Source organism: Mobula birostris, chromosome 1, assembly GCF_030028105.1.
Source record: "Mobula birostris isolate sMobBir1 chromosome 1, sMobBir1.hap1, whole genome shotgun sequence".
Lineage (NCBI taxonomy): Eukaryota > Metazoa > Chordata > Chondrichthyes > Myliobatiformes > Myliobatidae > Mobula > Mobula birostris.
The window spans coordinates 207,472,111-207,499,748 of record NC_092370.1 but is presented as its reverse complement, the minus strand read 5'-3'; the positions used below and the strand labels follow the sequence as shown (position 1 = coordinate 207,499,748).

The following is a 27,638-nucleotide window of genomic DNA, read 5'->3' as shown; positions in this document are numbered from 1 at the left end:
CTGAGTTAATACAATTACTTTGAGATGAATACTTTCAAGAAGTTCAATAAAATCCACAACCTCTGGGAGACAGGTTCCTGAACGAAGAATACATGTCTATTTCTGGTGGCAATTTGAAAGACATTTACTGTTGTAGTTTAAAAGATATAGTTGATAAATTAATATTAACTGCTCATGTAATGTGAGAAATGCACATTTTGTAAAAACTATATTGTTCTTGTATTCTATTGAGCCACTTTATTTTGAGAAATATCTGTAGATTTTGGCTTCAAAGCACTTAGTGTTGCCCATTTGCCCACTTTCTTTGAGAAGTCTTGATTTTTCTAGTCCCAGTTTCTTAGATACAGTGGAATGCAAAAGTTTGGGCACCCCGGTCAAAATTTCTTTTACTATGAATAGCTAAGTGAGTAAAAGATGACCTGATTTCCAAAAGGCATTAAGGTAAAGATGACACATTTCTGTAATATTTTAAGCAAGATTACTTTTTTATTTCCATCTTTTATAGTTTCAAAATAACAAAAAAAAGAAAAGGGCCCGAAGCAAAAGTTTGGGCACCCTGCAAGTATCACAGTTTGTAAACGCTTTCTGTAGCCAGCTAAGAGTCTTTCAATTCTTGTTTGGGGGATTTTCGCCCATTCTTCCTTGCAAAAGCCCTCTAGTTCTGTGAGATTCTTGGACTATCTTACATGAGCTTCTCTTTTGAGGTCTATCCACAGATTTTCGATGATGTATAGGTCGGGGGACTGTGAGGGCCATGGAAAAACCTTCAGCTTGTGCCTCTTGAGGTAGTCCATTATGGATTTTGAGGTGTGTTTAGGATCATTATCCTGTTGTAAAAGCTATCCTCTTTTCATCTTCAGCTTTTTTACAGATGGTGTGATATTTGCTTCTAGAATTTGCTGGTATTTAATTGAATTCATTCTTTCCTCTACCAGTGAAATGTTCCCCATGCCACTGGCTGCAACACAAGCCCAAAGCATGATCGATCCACCCCCGTGCTTAACAGTTGGAGAAGGGTTCTTTTCATGAGACTCTGCACCCTTTTTTCTCCAAACATACCTTTGCTCATTGCGGCCAAAAAAATTCAATTTTAAATTTATCAGTCCACAGGACTTGTTTCCAAAATGCATCAGGCTTGTTTAGATGTTCCTTTGCAAACTTCTGATGCTGAATTTTGTGATGGGGACACAGGAAAGGTTTTCTTCTGATGACTCTTCCGTGAATGTCATATTTGTGCAGGTGTTGCTGCACTGTAGAACAATGCACCACCACTCCAGAGTCTGCTAAATCTTCCTGAAGGTCTTTTGCCAAACTTTTCTTGGTCTTCCAGGCCTCAGCTTGACCTCCACTGTTCCTGTTAACTGCCATTTCTTAATTACATTACGAACTGAGAAAACGGCTACCTGAAGACGCTTTGATATCTTCTTATAGCCTTCTGCTTTGTGGGGATCATTTATTTTAATTTTCAGAGTGCTAGGTGGCTGCTGATTGTTGCAACAAGGTTTGAGGAGCCAGGGTATTTATAAAGCTTTGAAATTTGCATCACCTGGCCTTTCCTAGCAATGACTGTGAACATGCCATTGCCCTATCAAGCTAATTAAGGTCTGAGACCTTGGTAAAAGTTATCTGAGAGCTCAAATCTCTTGGGGTGCCCAGACTTTTATATGGCCCTCCTTTCTTTTTTTTTTCCACTCTAAAATAGTACAAAACAAAAATAATACTTAAACTTGCTTAAACTGTTGAAAAGAATGTTTCAACTTTAACTTTATGACCTTTGGAGATCAGTGCATCTTCTTAACTATTACTTAACTCACTTAACTATTCACAGTAACAGAAATTCTGACTGGGGTGCCCAAGTTTTTGCACGCCACTGTTTTCCTGATTTTTGCCATTTCACTATCAGCATTTATTCATCCAGATGCTGAGAACCAAAACTTTGGAATTCTTTTGCTTTTTCTGCATTAAAATGATTCTTAAAAACTTGCTGTTTGACCAAACTCTCATCCAAATGTTGGCTTACAGGACTCGGAGACAAGTTTTAGTTGGTAGATCCTCATAAAACATCTTGAGAAATTATGCTATGCTGTAGGTGTTGTTTCAATGTAAATACATATATGTTATGACTCGCTCAAACTGGAAGAGGAGCTTTTAAGATGGTATTGAGAGAGTCAAAGCTTTGCATTAGGAGTACAGAGAAGTCCTCCTGAAATAAATGGCTAAAGGAGTGCATCACTCAACCCATCGGCTATCAGCTGTGATCCCAAAGTAACCGCATTAGGCACCTCGCAAGTGCAAAATTTGGTTGGGAATAAGTCATCCTTGATCCCAAGAATTGCCTGAAAAGACACATTTCACATTTATATATCACCTAATTATATCTACTGGTCACCCAAAGGAACTCAAGCCAAAGAAATGCTTTTAAAATGAGGCCACTATTGCAGCAAATGTAGTTGATCACAGGAGATATTTTAATGATAAAATGTTAGTGATAAATTTAATCAATTAATTGATATATTTTATGATTGTAAAATTATACTTGAAGGCCTTAAAGTTTCTTCTTTTAAAACATGTATTATATAAATAAATCTGAGTAATAACCAGTAAAGTCATTCATCTGTTTTGGTAGTCTCCACTTTGAGTTTGTTGGGTGGCTTATTCTATTCGTGAATATCTATACATTACTAAAATTCTCATTCTGTTTATCTGTTTGTCAGTTTGTCTGCTTGTGCCCTCAAATTAGCCCAAACGGTGCATTAAAGCGGCACTCTTTTTGACTGAATGGACTTAAGATGCGCTAACTTACAGAGTGCATGCAAAGGTCAGGGTTATATTCGTATAAAATTGCTCGCTTGTCAACAGGCCCTGCTTTCCACACCCGATTCCAGCTTTCATGGAAACCGCGACGTGACACCACAACGCATGTGCACATCCAGCCTCAGCAGCGCCTCACGATGCTTACAGCTGCAACACCAACTGCAGTAAAAGGGCAGGGCAGCTCTATTTCGAGCGGTCACATTCTGCTAATCACCATCAGCTTGTGCAGGATTGGGACAGATCAAACTGCGACCTATCAATAAGAGATAATTAAATCTTATTGCAATGAAGTACTTCGAAACAACCACCAAATTCTTTGTTGCAGTCAAAGGACAGGGGTGATTATATCACGTCCATTTAGGAGAGCGCCAACCACATCATCAAGATAAATCAGCATCCTGGAGGCTTTGGTGTTACTGCTTCGTATCTTCTATCTAGCATTAAGGTAAAAAAAAAATATGGTCAGCCTAATTATGCCACGTGGAAAGAGAAGGGAGACATTATGGTCAAGAGATTACGCCAAACGTCATCAGGAAGCAGCAAGGAGAGGGAGAGAACAAGAATTGGATGAGGCCAGGGCCACACGACTCCAGGATCAAGGAGTCAGGACAAAAAAGATGAGAGAAGAAGAGACAGAGGAGGAGAGGCATGCACGTCTCCAAAATGACAATAGTCACAGAAGGAGGAGAGAACAAGAATCTGATCAGGCCAGGGCTGCATGACTGTGGGATCAGAGAGAAAGAACAAATGGTAGAAGAGATGAAGAGATGAAGGATGAAAGGGCTTCGCATCTCCAGAATGACAACAACTGGCATAGAAGGACGAGAGAGGAAGAGACAAAGGAGCTGAAAAATGCACATCTCCAGGATCAGAGACAAAGAACAAATGGCAGAAGAGATGAAGAGACGGGGGATGAAAGGGCTGCGCATCTCCAGAATGACAAAAACAGGCACAGAAGGAGGGGAGAGGAAGAGACAGAGGAGAAAAGGAAAGATTGATTGGACAATATGCGGCAAAGAGTAATTATTGCGAGAGTTGCTGAAGACGACAATGCCCGCTTTCAATGAAATACCTCGACAGAAAAAGAGCAAGGCAAAATGCACAACTCGCATGCCGTAAAGTTTCTACAGATGTTGGTTCGATGACCAGAGTATGCCTTCCTATTTACTGGAGAAACCGCAAATTTCTGCTGTATGAAAGGAAAGGTCAGGATAGGCAATTTGCAAGCTCTACCCAATGAACTCAATTTATACAGCAATGATGAACCTATTGCAAACGATTTCAGGAAGAACATCAGACAGTACAGTTGCCTCTTCCAAATGACATCCTTTGGTGCCAAAGAAGTCCTTCCAACCAGGAATGGATGGAATTCTTCTGTGATTATTCAAGGCCAAATCCATCATTACTTCGGACACTTAATGCCAGACCCGAACCAGCAAGCCCAATTCCTTCAAATTTACTTCATGGATCCTCAAGACAACGTAGAATTGAGAATGGGGCCGCTGCGGAATGATGGAATTCAACGTGAGATTGTTGAGTTATTGGAAAACCTACGGCAACGAAAACCGTACATTGCGTCCCTTCGACTTGCAAAAGAACAAATTCAAGGCATGCCAGAGGCGTCCATTGTCATTGATCCTGACCGGAGACAAGCATTTGAACATGAGAGAAGATTTAATGCACAAATTGCCAACGAAGTCGCTGTCATTATACCGAACGGCACTGAACCGGAAGCAAGATTATGGCAGATTGTGTTGAAAGAACGAGGAGGTGATTTGCAACTAATTTCAGAGTCCCATCGCTCATATGACAGCTTTCAATACGTACTTTTTTTTCCGCTTGGAGACGATGGCTGGCATCGTCAACTCCGAATGATGAACAACAAGAAACTGACTTCAATGCGTTATTATGCATATCGAATTAATAAACTGAGTTTTCTTCTTTAATTTCCAAAGCAAAGCGATCGCTGTAGCATTCAGGGAAATTTAATGTTCATTCTGATCACATCAGACTGCACTACCTTTCTCTCAAAGGGTGCCCCAACTGGTCACCCGGTTGTCTGGTATTATTTAATCCTCACTGCTTGCTAAAACTTAATACTTCCATTCTTTCTCCAAGCCTCCAGTTCTTCCAGGATCTCTAGTACTGTTTTAACCTCTGATACTTTAATGCTGTTACGGACTGAACCTCTGGAATTCAGAAACTTTTACTGAGACTTTTAACCTTAACCATCACTTAGTGTTTAAATATCGCCATAAACTTCTTGGTTTCTTCAGATTTTGCTTTCTGCCCCCTATTGCATGTATTTTAAATTCCTCCATGTCTGTAGAGCACAAAAGCTCAACTTTAGACATGTTAACCCGAGGTGAGGTTTGTTGCATTAAAATGCATCGATTTCATGGTATATATGTATATCAACAGTGGAATATGTATATGTGTGTAAAATATATACCCACTTTGATCATGAAATGGATTTGTAACTGCTAAGATATTAATATCTTTGTATACTTCATTTCAGCACACTTCACATATGGATGGCCGTTCAGAAGTTTCTTCTCGGTCAGCCCGCTCTGGGGGAGCACGATGCCGTAATTCGATTACATGTTGTGCTGATGAACAGCCACACATAGGAAATTATAGGCTTTTGAAAACTATAGGCAAGGGAAACTTTGCCAAGGTAAAGCTGGCTAGACACATCCTCACCGGAAGAGAGGTAAATTAATTGCAAAATTATTTATTCTTTCATTTGTTCATATGTTTGAATTATGACTTAATGATCTCAAGTCAACACGAAAAAATGTAATGGTACATGTAGCTTTTTCTGTAGAAGAACAAAAGAAAAATTGCGGCTGTTTGTATTTTAACTTGAAAACATAGGATGCGGAAAATACCAGTGGAGAGAAAAATAGGGTGAATGGTTCAGCTCAGTGACAGTTGGTCAGAATTGAGGAAAATTTAGAAAATAAATATGATTTAATTTGCAGAGAAAGGAGCGGGTGGAGAAGAATGTCTATGATAGGGTGGAGTCAAAGAGCGATTGAATGACTAAAGCTTTTACTGAGAGTGTTGACCAAAAGGATTGATAAAAGCTAGCTTATTTTAGATTATTTGCCTACTGGGGATGCAAATAAGTAAAGGGGAGAGGGAAAATAAAGCTAAAGCTGCAATACAGTACAAAATACAACAAGCATAACATTGTAGATGTTGAAAAGCTGAAATATAAATGAAATTCAGAAGCAGGTTTATTACCATTGTTTTAAATGGTATGAAATTTGATTTTCAGCAGCTGTGTCATGCAAATACATAAAATTACTATAAACTACAAAATAGTGCAAAAAGAAAGGAATAATGAGGTTCACAGATTCATGGACCATTCAGAAATCTGATGACAAAAGGAAAGAGGTTGTTTCTGAATCATTGAGTGCGGGTCTTAAGGCTGCTGAATGAACTCGTACTGAGAAGAGGGTATGTCCTAGATGGTGAGGGTGCTTAGTGATGGATGCTGTCTTGCAACACTGCCTCTTGAAGATGTGCTGGATGGTGGGGTGGGCTGTGCCCATGAAGGAACTGGCTGATTCTCCATCTCTCTGCAGCCCCTTGTAATATTGTGCATTGGAGATACCATATCAGGTGGTGATGCAGTCTGAGTGGTCTCTACTGTACATCTGTAGAGTCTTTGGTGATGTACCAAATCTCCTGATGATATGAACTCCCAATTAAGTAGAAGATTGGTGCATGTTCTTCCAACTTCCTCTTCTTGAAGTCTAAAATTAATTTCTTGGTCGATGTTGGTATACAGTGACTAGGAATAGTCTGCTCATTGGCCAACATCTGATTGGAAAGGAAAGACAAGTTATTGATTTAGGTCTGTGATTACTGGTATTCCACAAGCATTGGTACTGGGACCTCTGCTGTTTGTGATGTGTATACAATGACCTGGATGAAAATGTGGATGGGTGGGTTAGTAAGTTTGCAGATGATATGAAGATTAATGGCATTGTGGGTAGCATAGTAGACTTGCAAAGAATATAGTGGGATATAGATCAGTTGCAGAAATGGGTAGAGAAATGGCAGATTGGGTTTAGCCCTGCCAATTATGAAGTATTGTACCTTGAATCAAATTTAAAGAGACAGTAGACTGAAAGGATCTAGTGCTTTCCTAGCGTTTATGACGAATAATAACTCTTCTTGGGCTTCAAGCTGGGTACAAATATTGATTATAACCGACAATATAATCCCTGAAGAAGATGGCAGAGTTTGTCATTAAAAAAACGTTGATTGTAATCGATACCTGTACCCGGCTTGAAGCCCGAAAAGGTTTATTAGACAGTAGACTGTTAAAGGCAAGGCTGTTAACGAGGTGTGGAATTTAAAAAAGTTCAAATGAGTCTTGAACTTGCAGTTGGTTTCTCCAGTTTTGGAAGGGCAACAGTACGTTCTGTTGAAATAATTACTAATGAAACACAAGCCTGAAACAATATTGTTTTATTTTCTGTCTTTACTTGCCTGATATGCTGAGTATTTCCAGCATTCTTTTTTATTTCAGGTTTCTAGTATCTGCAGTATTCAACTGTGATTAGCAAGCTTTCACTCTCTCACCTCGTGCCTCCACTATATGTCATTCACTCTCTGGGTCTGCACTCTTCTACTGACATTTCTTTTAATCTTTCTACTTCTCTGCAACTTTAAGCTTGTGGATTTCTAGCTTTTCCTGTTTTTATTTGACCTGAAATCATAATTCTCTCATTCCACTTGACTTGTTGAGTACTTCTAGTGTACTAATATATTCTGATGGCCCTTGACTTTCCAAGAAGGTACACACAAAACTTCTCCCATTATGAAGTATTGGAAATAAACATATGAAATTGAAGAGCAACACACATAAAAGTTGCTGGTGGACGCAGCAGGCCAGGCAGCATCTCTAGGAAGAGGTACAGTCGACGTTTCGGGCGGAGACCCTTCGTCAGGACTAACTGAAAGAAGAGCTAGTAAGAGATTTGAAAGTGGAAGGGGGAGGGGGAGATCCGAAATGATAGGAGAAGACAGGAGGGGGAGGGATGGAGCCAAGAGCTGGACATGGATATGAGAGGATCATGGGACAGGAGGCCTAGGGAGAAAGAAAAGGGGGAGGGGGGGAAAAAGCCCAGAGGATGGGCAAGGGGTATAGTGAGACGGACAGAGGGAGAAAAAGGAGAGAGAGAGAGAGAGAAAAAGAATGTGTGTATATAAATAAATAACAGATGGAGTACGAGGGGGAGGTGGGGCATTAGCGGAGTTTGAGAAGTCAATGTTCATGCCATCAGGTTAGAGGCTACCCAGACAGAATATAAGGTATTGTTCCTCCAACCTGAGTGTGGCTTCATCTTGACAGTAGAGGAGGCCGTGGATAGACATATCAGAATGGAAATGGGACGTGGAATTAAAATGTGTGGCCACTGAGAGATCCTGCTTTCTCTGGCGGACAGAGTGTAGGAAGAAGTCACCTTAAAATATATTTTTTTTGCACTGCATAAATTCAGTATGAAAGGCTGAGGTTAAATATTAATTTGTTCTCTCTCCTCTTAATTCAGCAGCAAAATATTCTGTGCAATCTACTTTTAACTTAATGTGGTCCATCTAACTACTTTCTTCCCTTTCTGAATTTCTGTTATCTTGGGATATGCTAGCATCAAACATCCTGTACAAGGCCACAGATTCTCATAGCTATTGTGACTATACTTCCCACATTGCCATCTGTAAGGATATCATTTTATTTTCTTTGTTCTTGCCTTTGCTTAGGCAATGAACATATATGTGCAGGTATCTCTGCAATGCTTTCCTTTTACTGAGCCATGATTTCCCCTTCCTATAGTGGGTGGAGCCCAAGACTACATCTTGCCTGTTTCCCAAAATTCTGCTCTCAACCCCTCTCCTGAATGGAGCAAGAACAGTTTCCCTGTTTCTCATCATCTTCCAAGCAATCTCAGCATTCAGTGAATCATCCTTTGCAGTTTTTATCAGCTCCAGCAGGATTACACCACCAGACACATTCTTCTTATGTCCCCTTTCAGCATTTTGAAGGGATCATTCATTTCACTACCTGTTTTAATTTACCATTGTCTCCTATCATTCCCCCTCTTGTGGTACTTGCCCATGTGATTGCAAGAGATGCAGCAGCACAGTCTTCATCTCTTCCTATTCCAACATCAAGTGACCAAGCAATAGAGGTGAAACAGTAATTCACTTGCCTTTCTTCCAACCCGGAGACAAGATTTATGCGTTTGAAGAAGCATAGTCTGATTAGGGATGGTCAGCATGGCTTTGTGAGAGGCAGGTTGTGTCTCATGAGCCTGATTGAATTTGAGGCAGTGACAAAAAAAACTGAAGTTAGAGCAGTGTACATGGATTTTAGCAAGGTGCTTGACAAGTTCTAACTGGAAGGCTTATTCAGAAAGTCAGGAGGCACGCTATCCGGGGGAACTTGGTTTGCGTTGATTCAGAATTGGCTTGGGTAGTATTCTGATTAAGTCACTGACCAGTGGTGTTCCTCAGGGATCTATTTTGTGACTCCTGATCTTTGTCATTTTTATAAATGACTTGTTTGAGGAAGTGGAAGGTGGGTTCATAAGTTTGCAAATGACGAGAAAGTTGCTTGTTTTGTAGATAGTGTAGAAGGTTGTCGTAGGTAACAGCGGGATAGGATGCAGAGCTGGTTTGAGAAGTGGCAAGTGGTGGCAGAAGGATCTTTGGGTCCATGTGCATAGATCCTTGAAAGTTGCCACACAAGTTAATAGAGTGATTAAGAAAGTGTATGGTGTTTTGGCCTTCATTAGTTGGGTGAATGAGTTCAAGAGTCACGAGGTAATGTTGCAGCTTTATAAAACTTTGGTTAGATCACACTTGGAGTATTGTGTTCAGTTTCTGGTCACCTCATTATAGGAAGGATGTGGAAGCTTTAGAGAGGGTGTAGAGGAGACTTACGAGGATGCTATCTGGATTAGAGCACACATATTTTATTAGGATAGGTTGTGAGCTTGGGTTTTTATCTTTGGAGTGAAGGAGGATGAGAGGTACCTTGATAGAAGTGTAAAAGATGATAAGAGGTCTTGGTGAACAGCTAGTGCCTATTTTCCAGGTCAGCAATGACTAATATGAGAGGGCATAGTTTTAAGGTGATTGGAGGAAAGTATGATGGGATGATGTCAGAGGTAGGTTTTCTACAGAATGGTAAATGCATGGAACATACTGCTAGGGGTGATGGTAGAGACAGATAGATACGTTTTGGACATTTAAGACACTCATAGATAAGCACATGGATGAAAGGAAAATGGAAGGTTCAGTTGATATTTGGAAGAGGTAAAAAGATTGGCATAACATAATGGGCTGAAGGGCCTATAATGTGCTGTACTATTCTATGTTCTAGCTTACTGCATTCAGTGTTCACAGTGTGGTCTTGATGTTGGAGAAATCAAATGCAACTTTGTAGAGATTCTGCTTTCAGTCTACAGGTTACCATGCACTTGAATTTCTGGGCCCATTCCTATTGCCACTTTGCCCTGTCAGTTTTCAGCCTCCTACTTTGTTATGAGAGTCCCCTATTTGAGGGACAAATCCTCATTTCTTTTCATCTAGGTATGTTGCAGCCTTCTGGACTCAATGCAACTTTTCTGACTGTTGGTAACCTGTTCTTTTTGTCTGTATCACTTTTTTTGTCTGTATCATATGGCTATTTTTGCCAATAACCCAGCTATTATTTTGCTCAGATTTTGTTTCTGTTGGTATTGTTTGGTCTACTGGCATATCCCACATCTTTGCATTCAGCAATCGAAAAGTATCATCTAATCTAATCCAAATGCCACATTACCATATCAGAGAGATTCCCTTTATTCTGCACATTCCTCAGCTACTAAAATCTACCTTGCTTTCTTCCTTTCCTGGTTATGATGAGGGGCTTCAACTTCAACTATTTCTCTTTCTATAGATGCTGCTTGACCTCCATAATTATGAATTTTCAGCTTAGATTTCCAGTATGTGCGAATTTTTGATTTTCATTAGTAGAGTGCAAGTATGAGGAAGGTGTTATTATCTATTACTGGCATTGTGTGTTAAATTAAAAGTAGTAACTGCTTTCATTGTGTGGTTAAAATGTATTTACAAGTTTATATATAAAAGCTTTATAACAAAAACAATTGTATATATTTTCATGATAATGGTTGAAGCAGAAATTGAGCATTTAAGTTTAACTTGGATGTGGAATTAAAGGGAACAGAATTGATAATGTTCCTTACATCAAGGTTAAATGGCATAGTGTACTAGTGTTTCCTGTTGTTACCTATCTAGTTCACAAGTGCTGATACAGAGTTACAGCTTTTTTGTAAAGTGATATTATTGTAGTCTAAATATATCACAAAACTTTGGTATAATTTGTAAATAGGAATACTTTTGTTCAAGAATTGTTTCCCACTTTAGGTGTTTATTTTGTGTGCAATACTTTAAATGTATCTGCATTTAATTTAATGCTGTAATTAATTCATTTTTTTCATGAACTAACTAATTCTATTGTTACCAAAATCCTTGACTATAATTTTATTTCTCTTAGGTATTTTGTGCTATTGACAATTATCACTACACATCCTTGTTTGATACCCTTTACTGAATTAAAATTGCAATGTGGCATAGTAATGCTACTACTTCCTGCTGTGATATAGTTAATATTGTTATTTGAAAGATAAGTTTGTGTTAATCTGGATTAAAATTTGGATATTAAGTAGTTCATGAACATCAGAACAAGTCTACATATTTCAAGACCGACAAAAAGATTTTATGCATTTTGATTTACATAGACTAATCAAATAACTCCGGTTACTTTAAAAAAGGAGATGTTGCTCATTTCTAAATTTGGTTCTTCTAGGTTGCAATAAAAATTATCGACAAAACACAGCTGAATCCTACAAGTTTGCAAAAGGTAGGGAAGTTTAGTTATTTTGGAAACGTTTGTTTAAATTCCCTTAGATCTGTTAGTACTTGAATATTTTATTGTGATTTGGTGTAAAGTGTGAATATAATTTGGTGCAGGGTGTGAATTTAGGTGAGTTTCAAAGTGTGAAACATGGTTACTTAAGATAACCATTAAACTTTTTTTGCAATACTTTATTTGGGGAAAAAAACGATAAAACCAAGATTGCTGCATTCCAGCAGCTTACTATTGATACAAAACAATTAAAGTCATGGTGGGAAATGAATGTGTTTTCTGAAGGTTGAATATAGGAACTTGTTTGTTTCATTCCTGTATAGCTCATTATACAAGCAGAGAAATTTGAAACAACCATTGAACTATGACTGTGCCCTTAAAACAAATCTAATGAAAACAGAAAACCTTCGCCCTTACCTGAAATAACAATATTCAGAAAGGCAATTTAACTTTAATGTGTTTTATTGTACGACTTATATATTTTCATCTGTTTTTGTAATTGCTTAGTATTTTGATGTATAACTTCTAAGTAGTTGGGTGTTCAAACTTGCAATATAATATTTATAAAGGTTTAAGATAAAACCAAGTGGAATATTAGCCTAAAATTCTGTTTCCTTTACTATGGAGCTATCCAGTAGGTCCCACTCTTTGGCTAAAAACCATAAAACTCTAGGGTTTTAGTTATTTTTCATTTAATTTTTATCCAGTTTTCTTTCAAAAGTTATTGAATCTAATTTCATCATCCTTTTAGATATTGCATTTAATGATTAATAGAAGTTAAATCAGTACCTCTGGTTATAAATCTTCCTGTTACTAGAGACAGTTTCTAATTTACTCTAATTTGTTTGTGCTTTTAGACATTTCTACCATTACTTCTCCAGTCTATCACATAATTGAAGTCCTTTAACTCTTGAATCTATCTAGCAAATATCTGAAAGAGTGAAGCCCTGCTAAACTTCCTGAAGACTACCCAGAAATGAACATTAATATGTGGTTGAGGCTAAACAGTGTTTTATTAAAGATCATTGTAACTTTGTATTGTTTATTAATAAAACCAGGGATTTTGTATGTTTTTTAAAATACCCTTCTCAGCTGTCTTTGCCATCTACAAGGATATTTGTGTACATATAGTGTTCTCAATTCTTTTCTGCACCATCTTTAACATTGTGTAATTTTTCTATTGACTTTGCTCATTATTTCCTTCCTCTTTTCTATTACACTTCCTAGTGTCCTAGCATTTCCTTAACTGATCAAGATCTCCTTGTAACCTACGACGAGGCGTTGGTCAGTCCATGCCTGGAATATGGTGAACCCCTTATCTAAGACAGGATGTGCTGTCATTGGGTCCAGAGAAGGCTTGCAAGAATGATCCCAGGAATGAGGAATGAAAGGGTTAATATATGAAGAGCATTTCATGTCTCTAGTCTGTGCTTGCTAGAATTTATAAGGACTGGGGGGGAATCTCATTGAAACCTATTAAATTTTGCAAAGCCCAGATAGAGTGGACATGGGAAGGATTCATCACTTTTACTAGGGCAGAGGCTACCAACAGCAACTTGCTAGAGTCCTCTGCCCTGGGCCAATCTTTCAGTTTATCCTTGGGTGTAGCCCATCTTTGAAGATCCTTCCTCTCTTGGGGATGAGTTCTTTGGACCTTTTGTTGATGTTTCTGTAACTCTGGGTTTTTATGTGATGGTGTTGCTAACACCATACTCAGCTCTCTTTGCAGTTGTGTTTAGGACCAACCATGGCAGAATTACCAGAGGGCGTAGTTTCAGAATACAAGAATGTCCCTTTCGAGCAGAGATGAGGGTGGTGAATCTGTGGAATTGATTGCCACAGAAGGCTGTAGAGGCCAATTCATTGGGTATATTTAAAGCAGAAGTTGATTCTTGATTAGGGTGTCTTGGGTTCAGGGAGAAGGCAGGAGAATGGGCTTTAGGAGGATAATAAATCAACCATGATAGAATGGCAAAGCAGACTCAATGAGCTGAATGGCCTAATTCTGCTCCTACATCTTGTGGTCTTACCATCCTTACTATTAATAACACCTCTGAATTTCATGTCAGCTGTTTGTTTACTGATCGGATGTGGGTGGACTTGTGAAACGAGCAAACCCCTGACTGAATTAGATTTTTAGATTAGATTATGAGGACACACAGTCCTCTTTTATTGTCATTTAGTAATGCATGCATTAAGAAATGATACAATGTTCCTCCAGAATGATATCACAATAACACAAGACGAACCGACTGAAAAACTGACAAAAACTACATAATTATAACATACAGTTACAATAGTGCAAAGCAATACCATAATTTGATAAAGAACAGACCATGGGCACGGTAAAGAAAAAGTTTCAATGTCTCTTGAAAGACCCATCATCTCATGCAGACAGTAGAAGGAAGAAAAAAAAACTCTCCCTGCCATGAACCTCCAGCGCTGCAAACTTGCTGATGCAGCACCCTGGAAGCACCTGACCACAGCCAACTCTTGAGTCCATCCGAAAACTTCGAGCTTCCGACACCGAGAGCCATCTCTGCCGAGTGCTTCGACCCCGGCCCCGGCAACAGGCAAAACTGAGGATTTGGGGCCTTCCCCTCCGGAGATTCTCAATTGCACAGTAGCAGTGGCAGCGAAGCGGGCATTTCAGAAGTTTCTCCAGATGTTCCTCCGTGCTTCTCACGTCTGTCTCTATCAAATCAGGATTGTGCACGGCCCCTACTTACAATTACGATATCATTTCGGAGCGGCCGAATATGGTGTTAATGGGAAATGCTACATTTTGGGAGAAACAGCATTAGAAGGTGGGGGGTATAAATAAAATTCTACTAATTTTAACAGATTGATAAAGGACATTGACTTAATTTGAATATTCAATTCCTTGATTTGCATTTTTGAAGGTGGTAGATAGGCATCTTAGCGACACTTAATTTGATTTCAATCTGGTTTTGGAAGGTACAAAGGCTTACCAGATTAATATTGATAAGAACATTTTGCATTTAGCAACAGGATGTTTTCTTTCATGTTGAATGTACATCACAGATCATAGATTGAAATTATTGGCAAAAAAGCATAGAAACATAGAAAACCTACAGCAGAATACAGGCCCTTTGGCCCACAAAGCTGTGCTGAACGTGTCCTTACCTTAGAACTACCTAGGCTTACCCAGAGCCCTCTATTTTTCTAAGCTCCTTGTACCCATCCAGGAGTCTCTTAAAAGACCCTATTGTTTCTGCCTCCACCACTGCCACCAGCAGCCCATTTCACACACTCACCAAAAAAAAAACAAGCAAACAAACAAACTTACCCCTGACATCTCCTTTATACCTACTTTCAAGCACCTTAAACTGTGCCCTCTTGTGCTAGTCATTTCAGCCCTGGGGAAAAAGGCCTCTGACTATCCACACGATCAATGCCTTTCATTATCTTGTACACCTCTATCAGGTCACCTCTCATCCTCTGTCGCTCCAAGGAGAAAAGGCCAAGTTCACTCAACCTATTCTCATAAAGCATGCTCTCCAACCCAGGCAACATCCTTGTAAATCTCCTCTGCACCCTTTCTATGGTTTCCATGTCCTTCCTGTAGTGAGGCGACCAGAACTGAGCACAGTACTCTTAAGTGGGGTCTGACCAGGGTCCTAGCTAGCTGCAACATTACCTCTCGGCTCTTAAACTCAATCCCACGATTCATGAAGGCCAATGCATCGTAAGCCTTCTTAATCACAGAGTCGACCTGCATAACAGCTTTGAGTGTCTGACCCCAAGATCCCTCTTAATTTTAAGTTCAGTTGTTTTGATTAATTATGTAAGGAATGAAAAGCTACAGTGAATCTTAAATTTTTCTAGAAATCCATTTGGTCCATTAATGGTGGTGGGACACTGGGGTGTCATCTCATCGTCGTCTGTTTCCATTAGGATAGGCAGGTCATCTTCTTCTATGTCTGTCTGCCTGCCTCCATGTCGAAGGTCGAGGTTCGTCGTCTGCTGTGGCTGATGTGAAAGGCTTGCTTGACTGCTCAGCCTCGCACATTTCTCTATCATACAGTTCTTTGTAAGCACTCAAACCATCCTGCAAATATGCCCTAAACCGACGTACCCTTTCAAAATTAAAGTCGTACTTTTCATTGCAGCGAAAACCTCACGCAGTCACTTTCGGTCCGTTCTCCACTGCATTCGGTTTCGATTGTTATCCTTTCCTCTTCCAATTGCATCAGCTCTTCATCTATCAGTTCTTGGTCATGGGATGCCGAAACCTCTTCAACATCATCTTCGTCAGCTTCCACAAGCCAAACTCACTTTGTCCTTACTCCGTTCACCACGATCGAAACGCTTAATTATGTCCAGTTTTACGCTAAGTGTAACACTCTTACGAACTCTTTTATGCTTTTCCGATACCATCTTGCAAACGGATGCTCACAGGCACATGTTTAAGCAATGCCGGCGAGAATGCTGTTCCGATTCCCGGGGAAGAGCGGCTGCTCGGGGCGCGCGCTGATTTTTTTCGTGCGCTGCTTTTTCCACGCGCTGCCTTTTTTCGTAACAGTGAAAACACCTTCTGTTAGCAAAAACAGGGAACTAATGTAGGTCTTTCGTAACAGTGAGGTTTTGTAAAATGAATGTTTGAAAAGCAGGGGACACCTGTACAGCCATTTTCAGCAATGTGATTGACTATAAATACTGTACAAGAGGAATAGATGTAGGAATAAATATTACATTGAGTTCAAATGTGGCTAATGTGCACAAGAAGTAATTCAGACCTCCTCCAGAAATGCTCTTGGTTGCCTTCTCCAACAGAATTGATGGGAAATGATTAATCAACACACTGGGTACTATGCTTTTAGATTTTTCTCACATAAATTGGAACTGGCTGTCATATGGAACCAAGCAACAAATTTAGAACCTATCAGATTGCCAAGTATTATTTTTTTTTTTGAAAATCTTGCAGTTTGGAAGCTTTCTTTGTTCACACAGTCAGTTATACAAGATCTGGATTAAAGTTTCTAAATTTAAAATGTTTAAAAAATACATTGTTATGTAAACTTCCCTGCAACATAATTTTAAAAATTAAAGGAAATTGTTCAAAAAATGTTGATGTTTTTGATACATTAATCAAACTTGTTCCATTCTTTAATTAGCACCATACTTTAAACATTGGTTAAAAATTGCAGTTTTTCCCTTTTATGTCCATTCTTAAGGATTCTCTACTGTGATTGGCTGTTCAGTTAACTTAGTGACATTTGATTGCTGAATGTATTTGGATGCATTTGAGCTGACACCTGATAGCAACAGGTGCTGGAAAAGAGGATGGTCTCCTCATCAAGGACATTCTCTTAACACCAGCATCAAGTACTATTGATCATAGGTACCGTGCCACAGTCTGAGCAGATCATCTTGAAAGTATTTTCAGAATGTGTTCTCCAAGAAAATGAACCACTACAACAAAATAAATCTGAATTCATGACTAATACAAAGGAAGTTATCAGCAAAAAATAGATTTTACAGATCATGTCATTTTGGCAGAAGTAAAGAATTATAAATAAATTTTTTGCAAGCTGAGAGGTTGAGCAAAGTTGGAATGCATTTACTGGTGTGTTGGTTGCTGAAGTGCACCCTAACAAAAGTTTAAAATTGAGAGACATATTGATTAATCTATTTTCCCCAGGAAGGAAATGTCATGCTAGGTGGTGTAGCTTTAAGGTGGGGGAGGGGGGAATTTTAAAGAAGATTTATAAGCAAGTATATTTACAGAGTGGTAGATGCTTGGAATGCAGTGCAAGGGAAGGTGGTAGAAGCGCATATGAACAGGCAGGGATACGGGCCATCTGCAGGCCGATGGGATTAGTTTGTCAGCATGTGGATACCATAGGCAAGGTGGGTTGTAGGGCCTATTCTTATGCTGTGCTTTATTTGTGTTGGGAAGTATTCTGGAGTTTTATGAATATAGTAGAGATTAATTTAAGAACAAACCAGTCTTCAGTTTGTAATGTAAATTGGAAGCATTAAATTGAAGTTAAAAACACACTTCTGCTATGTCTGTGGAGCACAGACTGCCCCACAGACTAAGAGATATGGTTTGCAAAACAATGACCATGAGATGTTTGCATGTGCATCAGCCAAATGTTACGTCAGTGGGGTTGAGTTTATTGGCTTAAATCAATCCAGGGTTTGAGTGATGGGTTTCAGTAATATACATCGTTGTCAACAAGTTCAAAGAAGCTTGCAATTAATTGGCTTGTGCCAGCAAAGGAACATTTAGAGATATCCCCCCCCCCCCCACCTCCACTGTAGATATACTTCAGGGAAGCATTGTCAACCCAAAGAATTGAAGTAAACAATGTCATTGTAACTATTTAACTTGTATTCAATCACCGACTGTTAACTTTGATCTTTTATTTTTTAATTTTAGAGATACAGTACAGTAACAGGCCCTTCTGGCCCAGCAAGCCCAAGCTGCCCAAATATACTTGTGCAACCAATTTAACTACTAACCTGTGCACCTTTGGAATGTGGGAGGAAACTCAAGCACCCAGGTGAAACTCACATGGTCACAAGGATAATGTACAAACTCCTTACAGACAGCAGCGGGAATTGAACCTGGATCACTGGTGCCATAATACTGTTGCACTGACCGCAATGCTACCATGCCGCCCCTTAAATAGAGAGGGTATAATTGAAAATTAAGGGTATAACAATGTGATGTACTTTGAGTTTGTGAGACTCTACTTTGAGCGGGTCTCCATGAGAATGCCTGCTTTTTGTGATGAATAAAGACTTCTGTATCACCAGCTTCAGTGTCTCTCCAGTGACTTCCATCATGGTCACAACACTATATTGAAATGTCCCAGATGTGGCTTAGATACTTAAATTATAATTTTGGCACTCTATCCATTGATCAGAGGATTTCAAAGGTTCACTGCCCTCTTCATGAACCAATTTGTTCTCTGTCCTGATGCCTTATTTTAAGACTGAGCCCTGAAGCTGGACTTTTACCTGGTTAAGCTCTGTAAGCACTTTGTACACTTCTTCTGAATTTGATAGAGCATAAAGCCGGTCTGCTTAATCTGTTTTTATGTAGGAAACCCGCTGTCCCAGAAATTAATCTGACGAGTCTTCCCTGCATTTGCTTTATCACAAGCATTAAGGAATCTTCAGCTGTACATTTGGAGCGGCACAGTAGTGTATCACTATTACAGCGCCAGTGACCTAGAATCAGTCCCACCACGGTCTGTAAGGAGTTTGTACGTTCTCCCTGTGACCCCGTGGTGCTGCAGTTTCCTCCCATATTCCAAAGATGTGTGGGTTAGTAGGTTAATTGGTCACATGGGTGTTATTGAGCAGCATGGACTCTTTGGGCCGGAAGAACCTGAACCTATACCTCTAGATCTAAAATCTTCTACCTGTCCCAGCTGGATCAACACATCTGTGCTCCTGTATTCAAATCCACAGGAAAGTAAAGAAATACAATGGAATTTATGACAAACTACACATAAACAAGCAACCAGTGATTTTGTGTGCAAATCACTCCACATAGAAAATGTTGGGAAATTTCAGCTGGTTAAGCAGCTGTAGCGAATAAACAGCAGTTAATGCTTTAGTTTCACAATTCTTAGTTTGAATGGAGGATAAAGGAAAAACATAATTTCAATTGCAGAATATGTTGGGGAGAAGTATCATTGAGAGAGTAAGACAGGCCTTGAAGACTGTAACATGCCCAAACAGAAGATGAAGTGTCAGTCCTCAAGAAGAACAGTTTGAGCCTCATCGTAGGAGATCACAGACAGATAGGAGTGAGTAAGATGGAGAAATCAGAAATTCAAGGTCACTTCTGCAAAGTAAGTGCAGTGCTGCACAGGCAATCACCCTGTCTGTGTTTGGATTCATCATTGGAGTGCATCTTTGAAGAGGTAACTAAGGGGACAGATGAAGGCAGGGCCTTGGATGTCATCTGTATGGACTTGAAGCCTTTATCAAGGTCCTACATGGTAGGTTGATCTGGAAGGTTAGGTTAGATGGGATTCAGGAAGCTCACAAGATTGATTCAGAATTGTTTTGTCGATGGGAAGCAGAGGGTGATGGTTGAAGGTTAATTCTCTGGTAGGAGGCCTGCAGCTAGTGGGGTGTCCAAGGGTTGATTAGCAAGTTTGCTAATGATAATTAAGTTAGGGAGGTCTTGTTGACAGTGAAGCAGGTTACAAGAATTTGCAAGGAGACTTTCATGAGTTAGGGAGATAGGTTGTTGAATGGCAAATGGATTTCACCATAGATAAGCGTGAGGTGATGCATTTTGGTGAAGCTGCTCCTGAAGTAGTGTACAGTTTTGATCACCCTGTTACAGGAACGACATTGTCAAGCTGGATATGGTACAGAAGAGATTGACGAGGATGCTATTTGGACTAGAACACCTGAATTGTAGGGAGATACTGAATCTTAATTCTGTGAAGCACAGGAGAATGAGGGGTGTGAGTGAGGTGGACAATCATAGCTTTTCCCCAGGATTGGGAGTACAAAACTAGAAAGCCCAGATACAAGGTAAGGGGATAGAGATTTGAGAGGTAACTTCTTTACACACAGGGTAGTAAGTTCCTGGAGTGAGCTGCCAGAGAGGTGGGTACAATTGCAACATTTAAGAGGCATCTGGATAGATACATGGGGGGGTGGGGGGCAGGTTTGCTTCGAGAGTTATGGTTCAAGTGCGGGCTACTGGGACTAGCAGAGAGAATGTTATGCGGCTTTGGCCAATTGGACTGAAGGGCTATTCTCATGCTGTATTTCTCTGCATGAATGTAGATAAGACCGTACGTGAACCTGAATGCAGTACATCAGATGAAGGAAGAATGAATCACTGTCACCTCAAGAGTTTAGATCCTGGCAATGGATAGGGAAGAAATGAAAGCTCTGATCCCATCTTACTGCCGGTCCTGGGTCCAGGACGCAAGTCCAATTATGAAGAAAGCACAACAACGCCTCTACTTCCTTAGAAGTTTGCGAAGATTCAGCATGACATCTAACACTTTGACAAATTTCTATAGATATGTAATAGGGAGTATATTGACTGGCTGCATCACAGCCTGGTATAGAAACGCCAATGCTCTTGACAGCAAATCCTACAAAAAGTAGTGGATATTTCCTAGTATATCACGGATAAAGCCCTCCCCACCATTGAGCATACTTGCAGAGTGTTGTCACAGGAAAACAGCACTCATCATCAGGGATCCCCACCACCCAGATTGCTGTTGCCATTGGGAATGTTGTACAGGAGCCTCAGTTCTCACACCAGCAGGTCCAGGAACAGTTATTACCCTTCAACCATCAGGTTGTTGACCCAGAGGGATAACTTCACTTGCCCCATGACTGAACTGTTTCCACAACCTATGGGCACAATTTCAAGGACACTTCATCTCATGTTCTTGATACTTATTATTAGTATTATTATTATTATTTCTTTTTTTTGTATTTGCGCAGTTTGTTGTCTTTTGCACACTAGTTGTCCGGTTGGTGTGGTCTTTCGTTGATTCTGTTATGGTTATTGGATTATTGAGTATGCCCGCAAGAAAATGAATCTTGGTTGCATATGGTGACATGTATGCACTTTCATTATAAATTTACTTTGAAGTGTGAACTTTGTGGACTGAATCAAAGGTGATGACAAATCAGCACATAGGGAGATTGAAAATTTGATTGAATGGTGCCACAACAACTTCTCACTCGGTCAGTAAAACCAAAGAGCTGATTATTGGCCGCAGGAGTAAAATGGAGGTCCATAAGCCAGGAATCATCGGGGATCAGAGGTAGGGAGGGTCAGCAACTTTAAATTCCTCTACAACTCGAGTTCTTGATATTTATTGATTATTTATTACTTTTTTTTTGTATTTCAACACTCGTTTTGCACAATGGTTTTTTGTCCATCACTTGTGTGCAATTTTTCATTGATTCTGCTGTGTTTTGTATTTACTGTGAATGCCCTCAAGAAAATGAATCTCAGGGTAGTATATGGTGACACATATGCATTTTGATAATTTTGAACTTTTGATAAAGTGTTGCAAGTCCTGTGGTTGAAAGTGCATTATGACTCAGTAATCCATGGAAATGGAAGAGCAGACAAGTGAGTTGTGAATGAAACAACCTCTATCAAATGCTAGGAAGTGAAGGCACCTTGTTAGAGCTAGAAGAAATAGTAAAAGAACCTTTTTGATCTTTTGCTCAAAATCTTTACACTCTATATAAACTTTCTGTGGATTAAATTCTTTTTGCAGTTTTCTGGCTAACCACACACAGTTTACATCCTCCAGTTTAAAATCTATCTCAATGACTTTGATTTTTATTACTACTTATAGGTGGCTTTAATGTTAAAAGTTTCCAGTAATAAAAGCACCTGTTAATATTCCGTCTGGGTAGCCTCCAACCTGAGGGCATGAACATCGACTTCTCTAACTTCCGCTAATGTCCCACCTCCCCCTCGTACCCCATCCGTTATTTATTTTTATACTCACATTCTTTCTCTCACTCTCCTTTTTCTCCCTCTGTCCCTCTGACTATACCCCTTGCCCATTCTCTGGGTTCCCCCCCATCCCCTGTCTTTCTCCCTGGACCTCCTGTCCCATGATCCTCTCATATCCCCTTTGCCAATCACCTGTCCAGCTCTTGGCTCCATCCCTCCCCCTCCTGTTGTCTCCTATCATTTTGGATCTCCCCCTCCCCCTCCCACTTTCAAGTCTCTTACTAACTCTTCCTTCAGTTAGTCCTGACGAAGGGTCTCGGCCTGAAACGTCGACTGTACCTCTTCCTAGAGATGCTGCCTGGCCTGCTGCATTCGCCAGCAACTTTGATGTGTGTTGTTAATATTACCCTCTGCTTCCTGCCACTAGCTGAAATGCACAGATTACGTATGTGCATTGTGTCTTTACCTCCACAAAAAATTCACTTAATAGTTAGATATGACTTACCCCACACATCCATTGTAACTGTCATTGTTTGCTCGCAGCTTCAATTATAAGGGAACTTTAAACCTGCTTTTGAGAACTAAGATTTTGAGTCTTAACATTTTTGTTCTAAATATTTATGAATTAGGCCAAATTGAGCAGGATTAGGTCTCCTGATGTTTATTCTCCACTCAGGAATATCTGGCATAGAGGTCCCACTGTCTTTGGAAGGTGTTCATCAAGGCCTCAGAATTGACTGGGCAGTGACATACATATGGAGCTCTCTGCCATGAATGTCCTGAGAGCCTTGGATAGGAAATAAAGCTAAGGCTGGACCTTTACTTCCTGTCAAAGATGAGAGCTACCTTGTAGTTTTCTTTGATTAAGAAATATCCTAAAACTCATACAATTAGTTTTGTAAAAACTATTACAATAACCTATTAAGTTTTGAAAATTAAAAAGACTCAAATTGTGATGGAAGTATTAATTTTTTTGTAATCTTGTCAGGAATCCACTTTGTGAATAGTTGTGCCAGCATTGAATTGCTACAATCCAGATGGATGAAAACTGAGTTTTAATAACAGTTAACATAAACTAGTAGCCCCTTAATGCATGCATATGTAGATAAATTCAAGTTGGTATCTGATTACTTGATTAAATTTCAAAGTACATTTATTATTTAAATATGTATACTATATACAACCTTGAGGTTTGTCTCCTTAAAGGCTGCCACAAAAGAAAGAAATACAATGAAACCCATGTAAAAAAAAAAGACGCAAACAACAGGAATTCTGCAGATGCTGGAAATTCAAGCAATACACATCAAAGTTGCTGGTGAACGCAGCAGGCCGGGCAGCATCTCTAGGAAGAGGTACAGTCGACGCTTCAGGCCGAGACCCTTCGTCACGGCCTGAAACGTGGACTGTACCTCTTCCTAGAGATGCTGCCCGGCCTGCTGCGTTCACCAGCAACTTTGATGTGTGTTGCTAAAAAAAAGACCACTGTCAAGCACCCAAAGAAACAAACAGATCGTGCAAACAATAAAGCTATGCTGAGCGTCACCAGTGCCATCTTAAACTACCATAAACTTACGTAAAGGAAATGCTCATTTTCAATGGAAATGCACAGGAAATGTTCATTTTCAATGGAAATGCACATTCAAGTAGTGTTTGCATAATTTTATTTTAAGAATGCTAATGCAAAATGAAAATAAATGAAAGTGAATAGTAAAATAAACAGAAAATCCATATTTTAAAGTGCCAGAGTTCACTTAAGTCTTGACCAAGAAGGCAACTTTGCTAACTTCTATCTTTATAAGAGTAGAACTTATGATATGAAAGGCATTTGAATCCTGCGTGGATTTTGAAGATTCTTTTATTTTGAAAGGGAACTTGTTTCTACTGATTTGATCTTCTATCACCTTGAAGGGAGATTTAGTACTTCAGCAAAGACTGCAAGTTGCTGAATGAATTCTGTATCTTGCTGACCCTCCATCTTTGTGTTCAAATTCTCAATACCACATCCTGCGGAAGTACTTAGAGGTAATGATCATGAGCTAATAACAGTTATTTAGCTAAATTCCGTACAGTACATCAGAGGCAATTAAAATGGCCCACAAGGCAAAGCTCAGGTTTCAAAGTTTGTGAACAGCCTTGGGAAATGGTTCATTTTCCTTGACCTTGTAGTCTCATCGTTATCTTGAAATGCAGTTGCATTTCACCTATTCCAGTGGTGGAAGAATTGCCACATGACTTGGTGGGTAGAAGAGAGGCTTGCATTCATTCAGAATATCTGAAATCACCTCACAGTCAGTGTTGTGCCTTTGTAGTGCACTAAGTAGTGATCTATTATAAGGATACAGCAGTTTATTTGTGCATAACAAATGCCCACAAGCAGCATCTGATAATATAGTTATTTAGGTCTTGTTGATGTATTGGCCTAGATATTGTTATAACAAACAATTTAATAAAATAAAACACCTTCATTCCTGGAGCAGTCTGCTGATGCTACATTGGGATGTCAACCTAGAAAAATGGCCTTAAAAATGTGTCGTTTAAAAAAAGTTTACATAGAAATCCATTGAAAATTGCACACTTGGGCATTTAAATTAATGTACCTTTTTAACAAGAAAGTGAAATTAAATATAAACTGCATAAAAATAGGTAATTAAAATTAGGCATTTATCTTCAATATTATAAGTAATTTAAAAGCAATACAGTTTTACCCAATTGCTTTATTTATTATTTTATTTTAATTTTTTTTCCCTCAGGATGATAATGGTCCTTAGTTGTTCTTGAAGTGATGATCCGCTTTAAATTTCTCAGGGTGACAAAGGTACTTGTTTGTCAGGCAGGGAATTATTGCCTAGAATCCAGTGATAGAAGATTGAGGATTGATACAAGTCAGGATTCTGTGACTTTTATGGAATTCGATGGTAGTCCCAAAAGTTGGAAGTAAATTTATTAAAATACGTACACTCTGTGCCCACTTTATTAGGTACACCTGTACACCTGTTTATTAATACAAATATCGAATCACCCAATCATGTGGCAGCCACGTAATGCATAAAAATGTAGAGCCGCTTGTTGTTCAGACCAAACATTAGAATGGGGAAGAAATGTGATCAGTGACTTTAACCTTGAAATGATTGTTGGTGCCAAATGGAGTGGTTTGCATATGGCAGGAGCTGCTGATCTCCTGCAGTTTTCTTGCACAACAATCTTGAATTTACAGAGAATGATGCGAAAAAAGTCGCGTGAGAAGCAGTTATGTGGGTGAAGCAACACATATCAAAGTTGCTGGTGAACGCAGCAGGCCAGGCAGCATCTCTAGGAAGAGGTGCAGTCGACGTTTCAGGCCAAGACCCTTCGTCAGGACTAACTGAAGGAAGAGTGAGTAAGGGATTTGAAAGTTGGAGAGGGAGGGGGAGATCCAAAATGATAGGAGAAGACAGGAGGGGGAAGGATAGAGCCAAGAGCTGGACAGGTGATAGGCAAAAGGGGATACGAGAGGATCATGGGACAGGAGATCCGGGAAGAAAGACAAGGGGGGGGGAACCCAGAGGATGGGCAAGAGGTATATTCAGAGGGACAGAGGGAGAAAAAGGAGAGTGAGAGAAAGAATGTGTGCATAAAAATAAGTAACAGATGGGGTACGAGGGGGAGGTGGGGCCTTAGCGGAAGTTAGAGAAGTCGATGTTCATGCCATCAGGTTGGAGGCTACCCAGACGGAATATAAGGTGTTATGTGGGTGAAAATGGTTTGTTAATGAGCTGTCAGAGGAGAATGGCCAGACTGGTTCAAGCTGCCAGGAGGGTGACAATGACTCAAATAATGATGCGCTACAGTATTGGTGTGTAGAAGAGCACCTCTGAATGCACACCACGTCAAACCTTGAAGTGGATAGGCTATAGCAGCAGAAGACCACACTGGGTTCCACTCCGGTACCTAAACAAGTGACCACCATATACTACCCTGAGATTCATTTTCTTATGGGCATTCATAGTAGCTACAAAGAAACACGATGGAATCAATGAAAAATTACACACAAAAACAGGCACGAAACCAGTGTGTGTAAGGAGACAAACTGCAATTGCAAAATAATAAATAATATTGAGAACATGAGTTTGTAGAGTCCTTGAAAGTGAGTCCATCGAAAGTGAGTCCAGTTGTATGAGAGAGGAATTGGCCAAAGTAAATTGGAAAGATCTGCTGGCAGGGATGTCAGAAGCGCAACAATGGAAACACGAGGAAATCTGCAGATGCTGGAAATTCAAGCAACACACAAAATTCTGGGGGAACGCAGCGGGCCAGGCAGCATCTATCTGAAGAAGTACAGTCGATGTTTCGGGCCAAGACCCTTCATCAGGACTAACTGAAAGAAGAGATAGTAAGAGATCTGAAAGTGGGAGGGGGAGGGATGGACTTAATGGTGTGTGTTTCTGGGAAAAATGAGGAAAGTACAGGGTGTATATTCCAAAAATGAAGAAGTACTCGTGGTAAAATAGTATAACTGTGGCTAGCAAGGGAAGTCAAAGCTATTGTAAAAGCAAATGAAAGGGCATACAACAAAGCAAAAATTAGTGGGAAGATAGAGGATTGGGAAGTTTTTAAAAACCTGCAGACAGCAACAAAAAAAAATCATTAGAAAGGAAAAGATGAAATATGAAAGCAAGCTAGCAAATAATATCAAAGTGGATAGTAATTTTTTTCAAGTATGTTAAAAACAAAAGAAATGAGAGTGAATATAGAACCGCTAGAAGATGAGACAGGAGAAATAATAATGGGAGACAAGGAGATGGCTGCTAAATGAGTATTTTGAGTCAGTTTTCACTATGGAAGACACTAGCAGTATGCCTGAGACAGTGTGTGAAGGAAGAGAAGTGGGTGCCCATGGTATTGCAGGAAAGTTACTAACATGATTAGAGCATTGGCTGATTGGTAGGAGGCAGTGAATGGAAATAAAAGGATCCTTTTCTACTTGGCTGCCAGTGACTAGTGGTGCTCCACAGGGGTCGGTGTTCGGACCACTTCTTTTTGTGCTGTATATCAATGATTTAGATGGCTTTGTTGCCAAGTTTACAGATGATACGAAGGTTGGTGGAGGGGCAGGTAGTTTTGAGGAAGCTGGTAGGATGCAGAAAGACAGCTTAGGAGAATGGGCAAGAAAGTGGCAAATGAAATAGTGTTGGTAAATGCATAGTCATGCACTTTGCTAGTAGAAATAAATGTGTGGACTATTTTTTTAAATGGGGAGAAAATCCAGGAATCTGAAATACAGGGGGACTTGGGAGTCCTTATGCAGAACACCCTGAAGGTTAATTTGCAGGTTGAGTTGGTGGTGAGGAAGGCACATTCCATGTTTGCATTCATTTCAAGAGGTCTAGAATACAAGAGCAAGGATGTGATGCTGAGGCTTTATAAGGCACTGGTAAGCCCTCTTCTTGAGTATTG

The 27,638-nt window shown here is 39.7% G+C and overlaps 1 protein-coding gene across 8 annotated transcripts in view; it reads left to right on the top strand.

Annotated features, from left to right (window-relative positions):
* The window catches only part of mark3a (MAP/microtubule affinity-regulating kinase 3a), a 178,579-nt gene that overhangs the window by 2,110 nt on the left and 148,831 nt on the right, over positions 1–27,638 (top strand). For 6 of the 8 annotated variants that reach the window (XM_072269960.1, XM_072269970.1, XM_072269950.1 and 3 more), the window contains exons 2-3: positions 5,333–5,527; positions 11,705–11,758. In XM_072269960.1, coding sequence (XP_072126061.1) covers positions 5,333–5,527; positions 11,705–11,758 — 249 coding nt within the window. Of the gene's footprint in view, positions 1–5,332; positions 5,528–11,704; positions 11,759–12,621; positions 16,845–20,554; positions 21,549–27,638 lie in introns of those variants that run through there. The other 2 variants (XM_072270003.1, XM_072270009.1) reach the window with 2 other exon arrangements.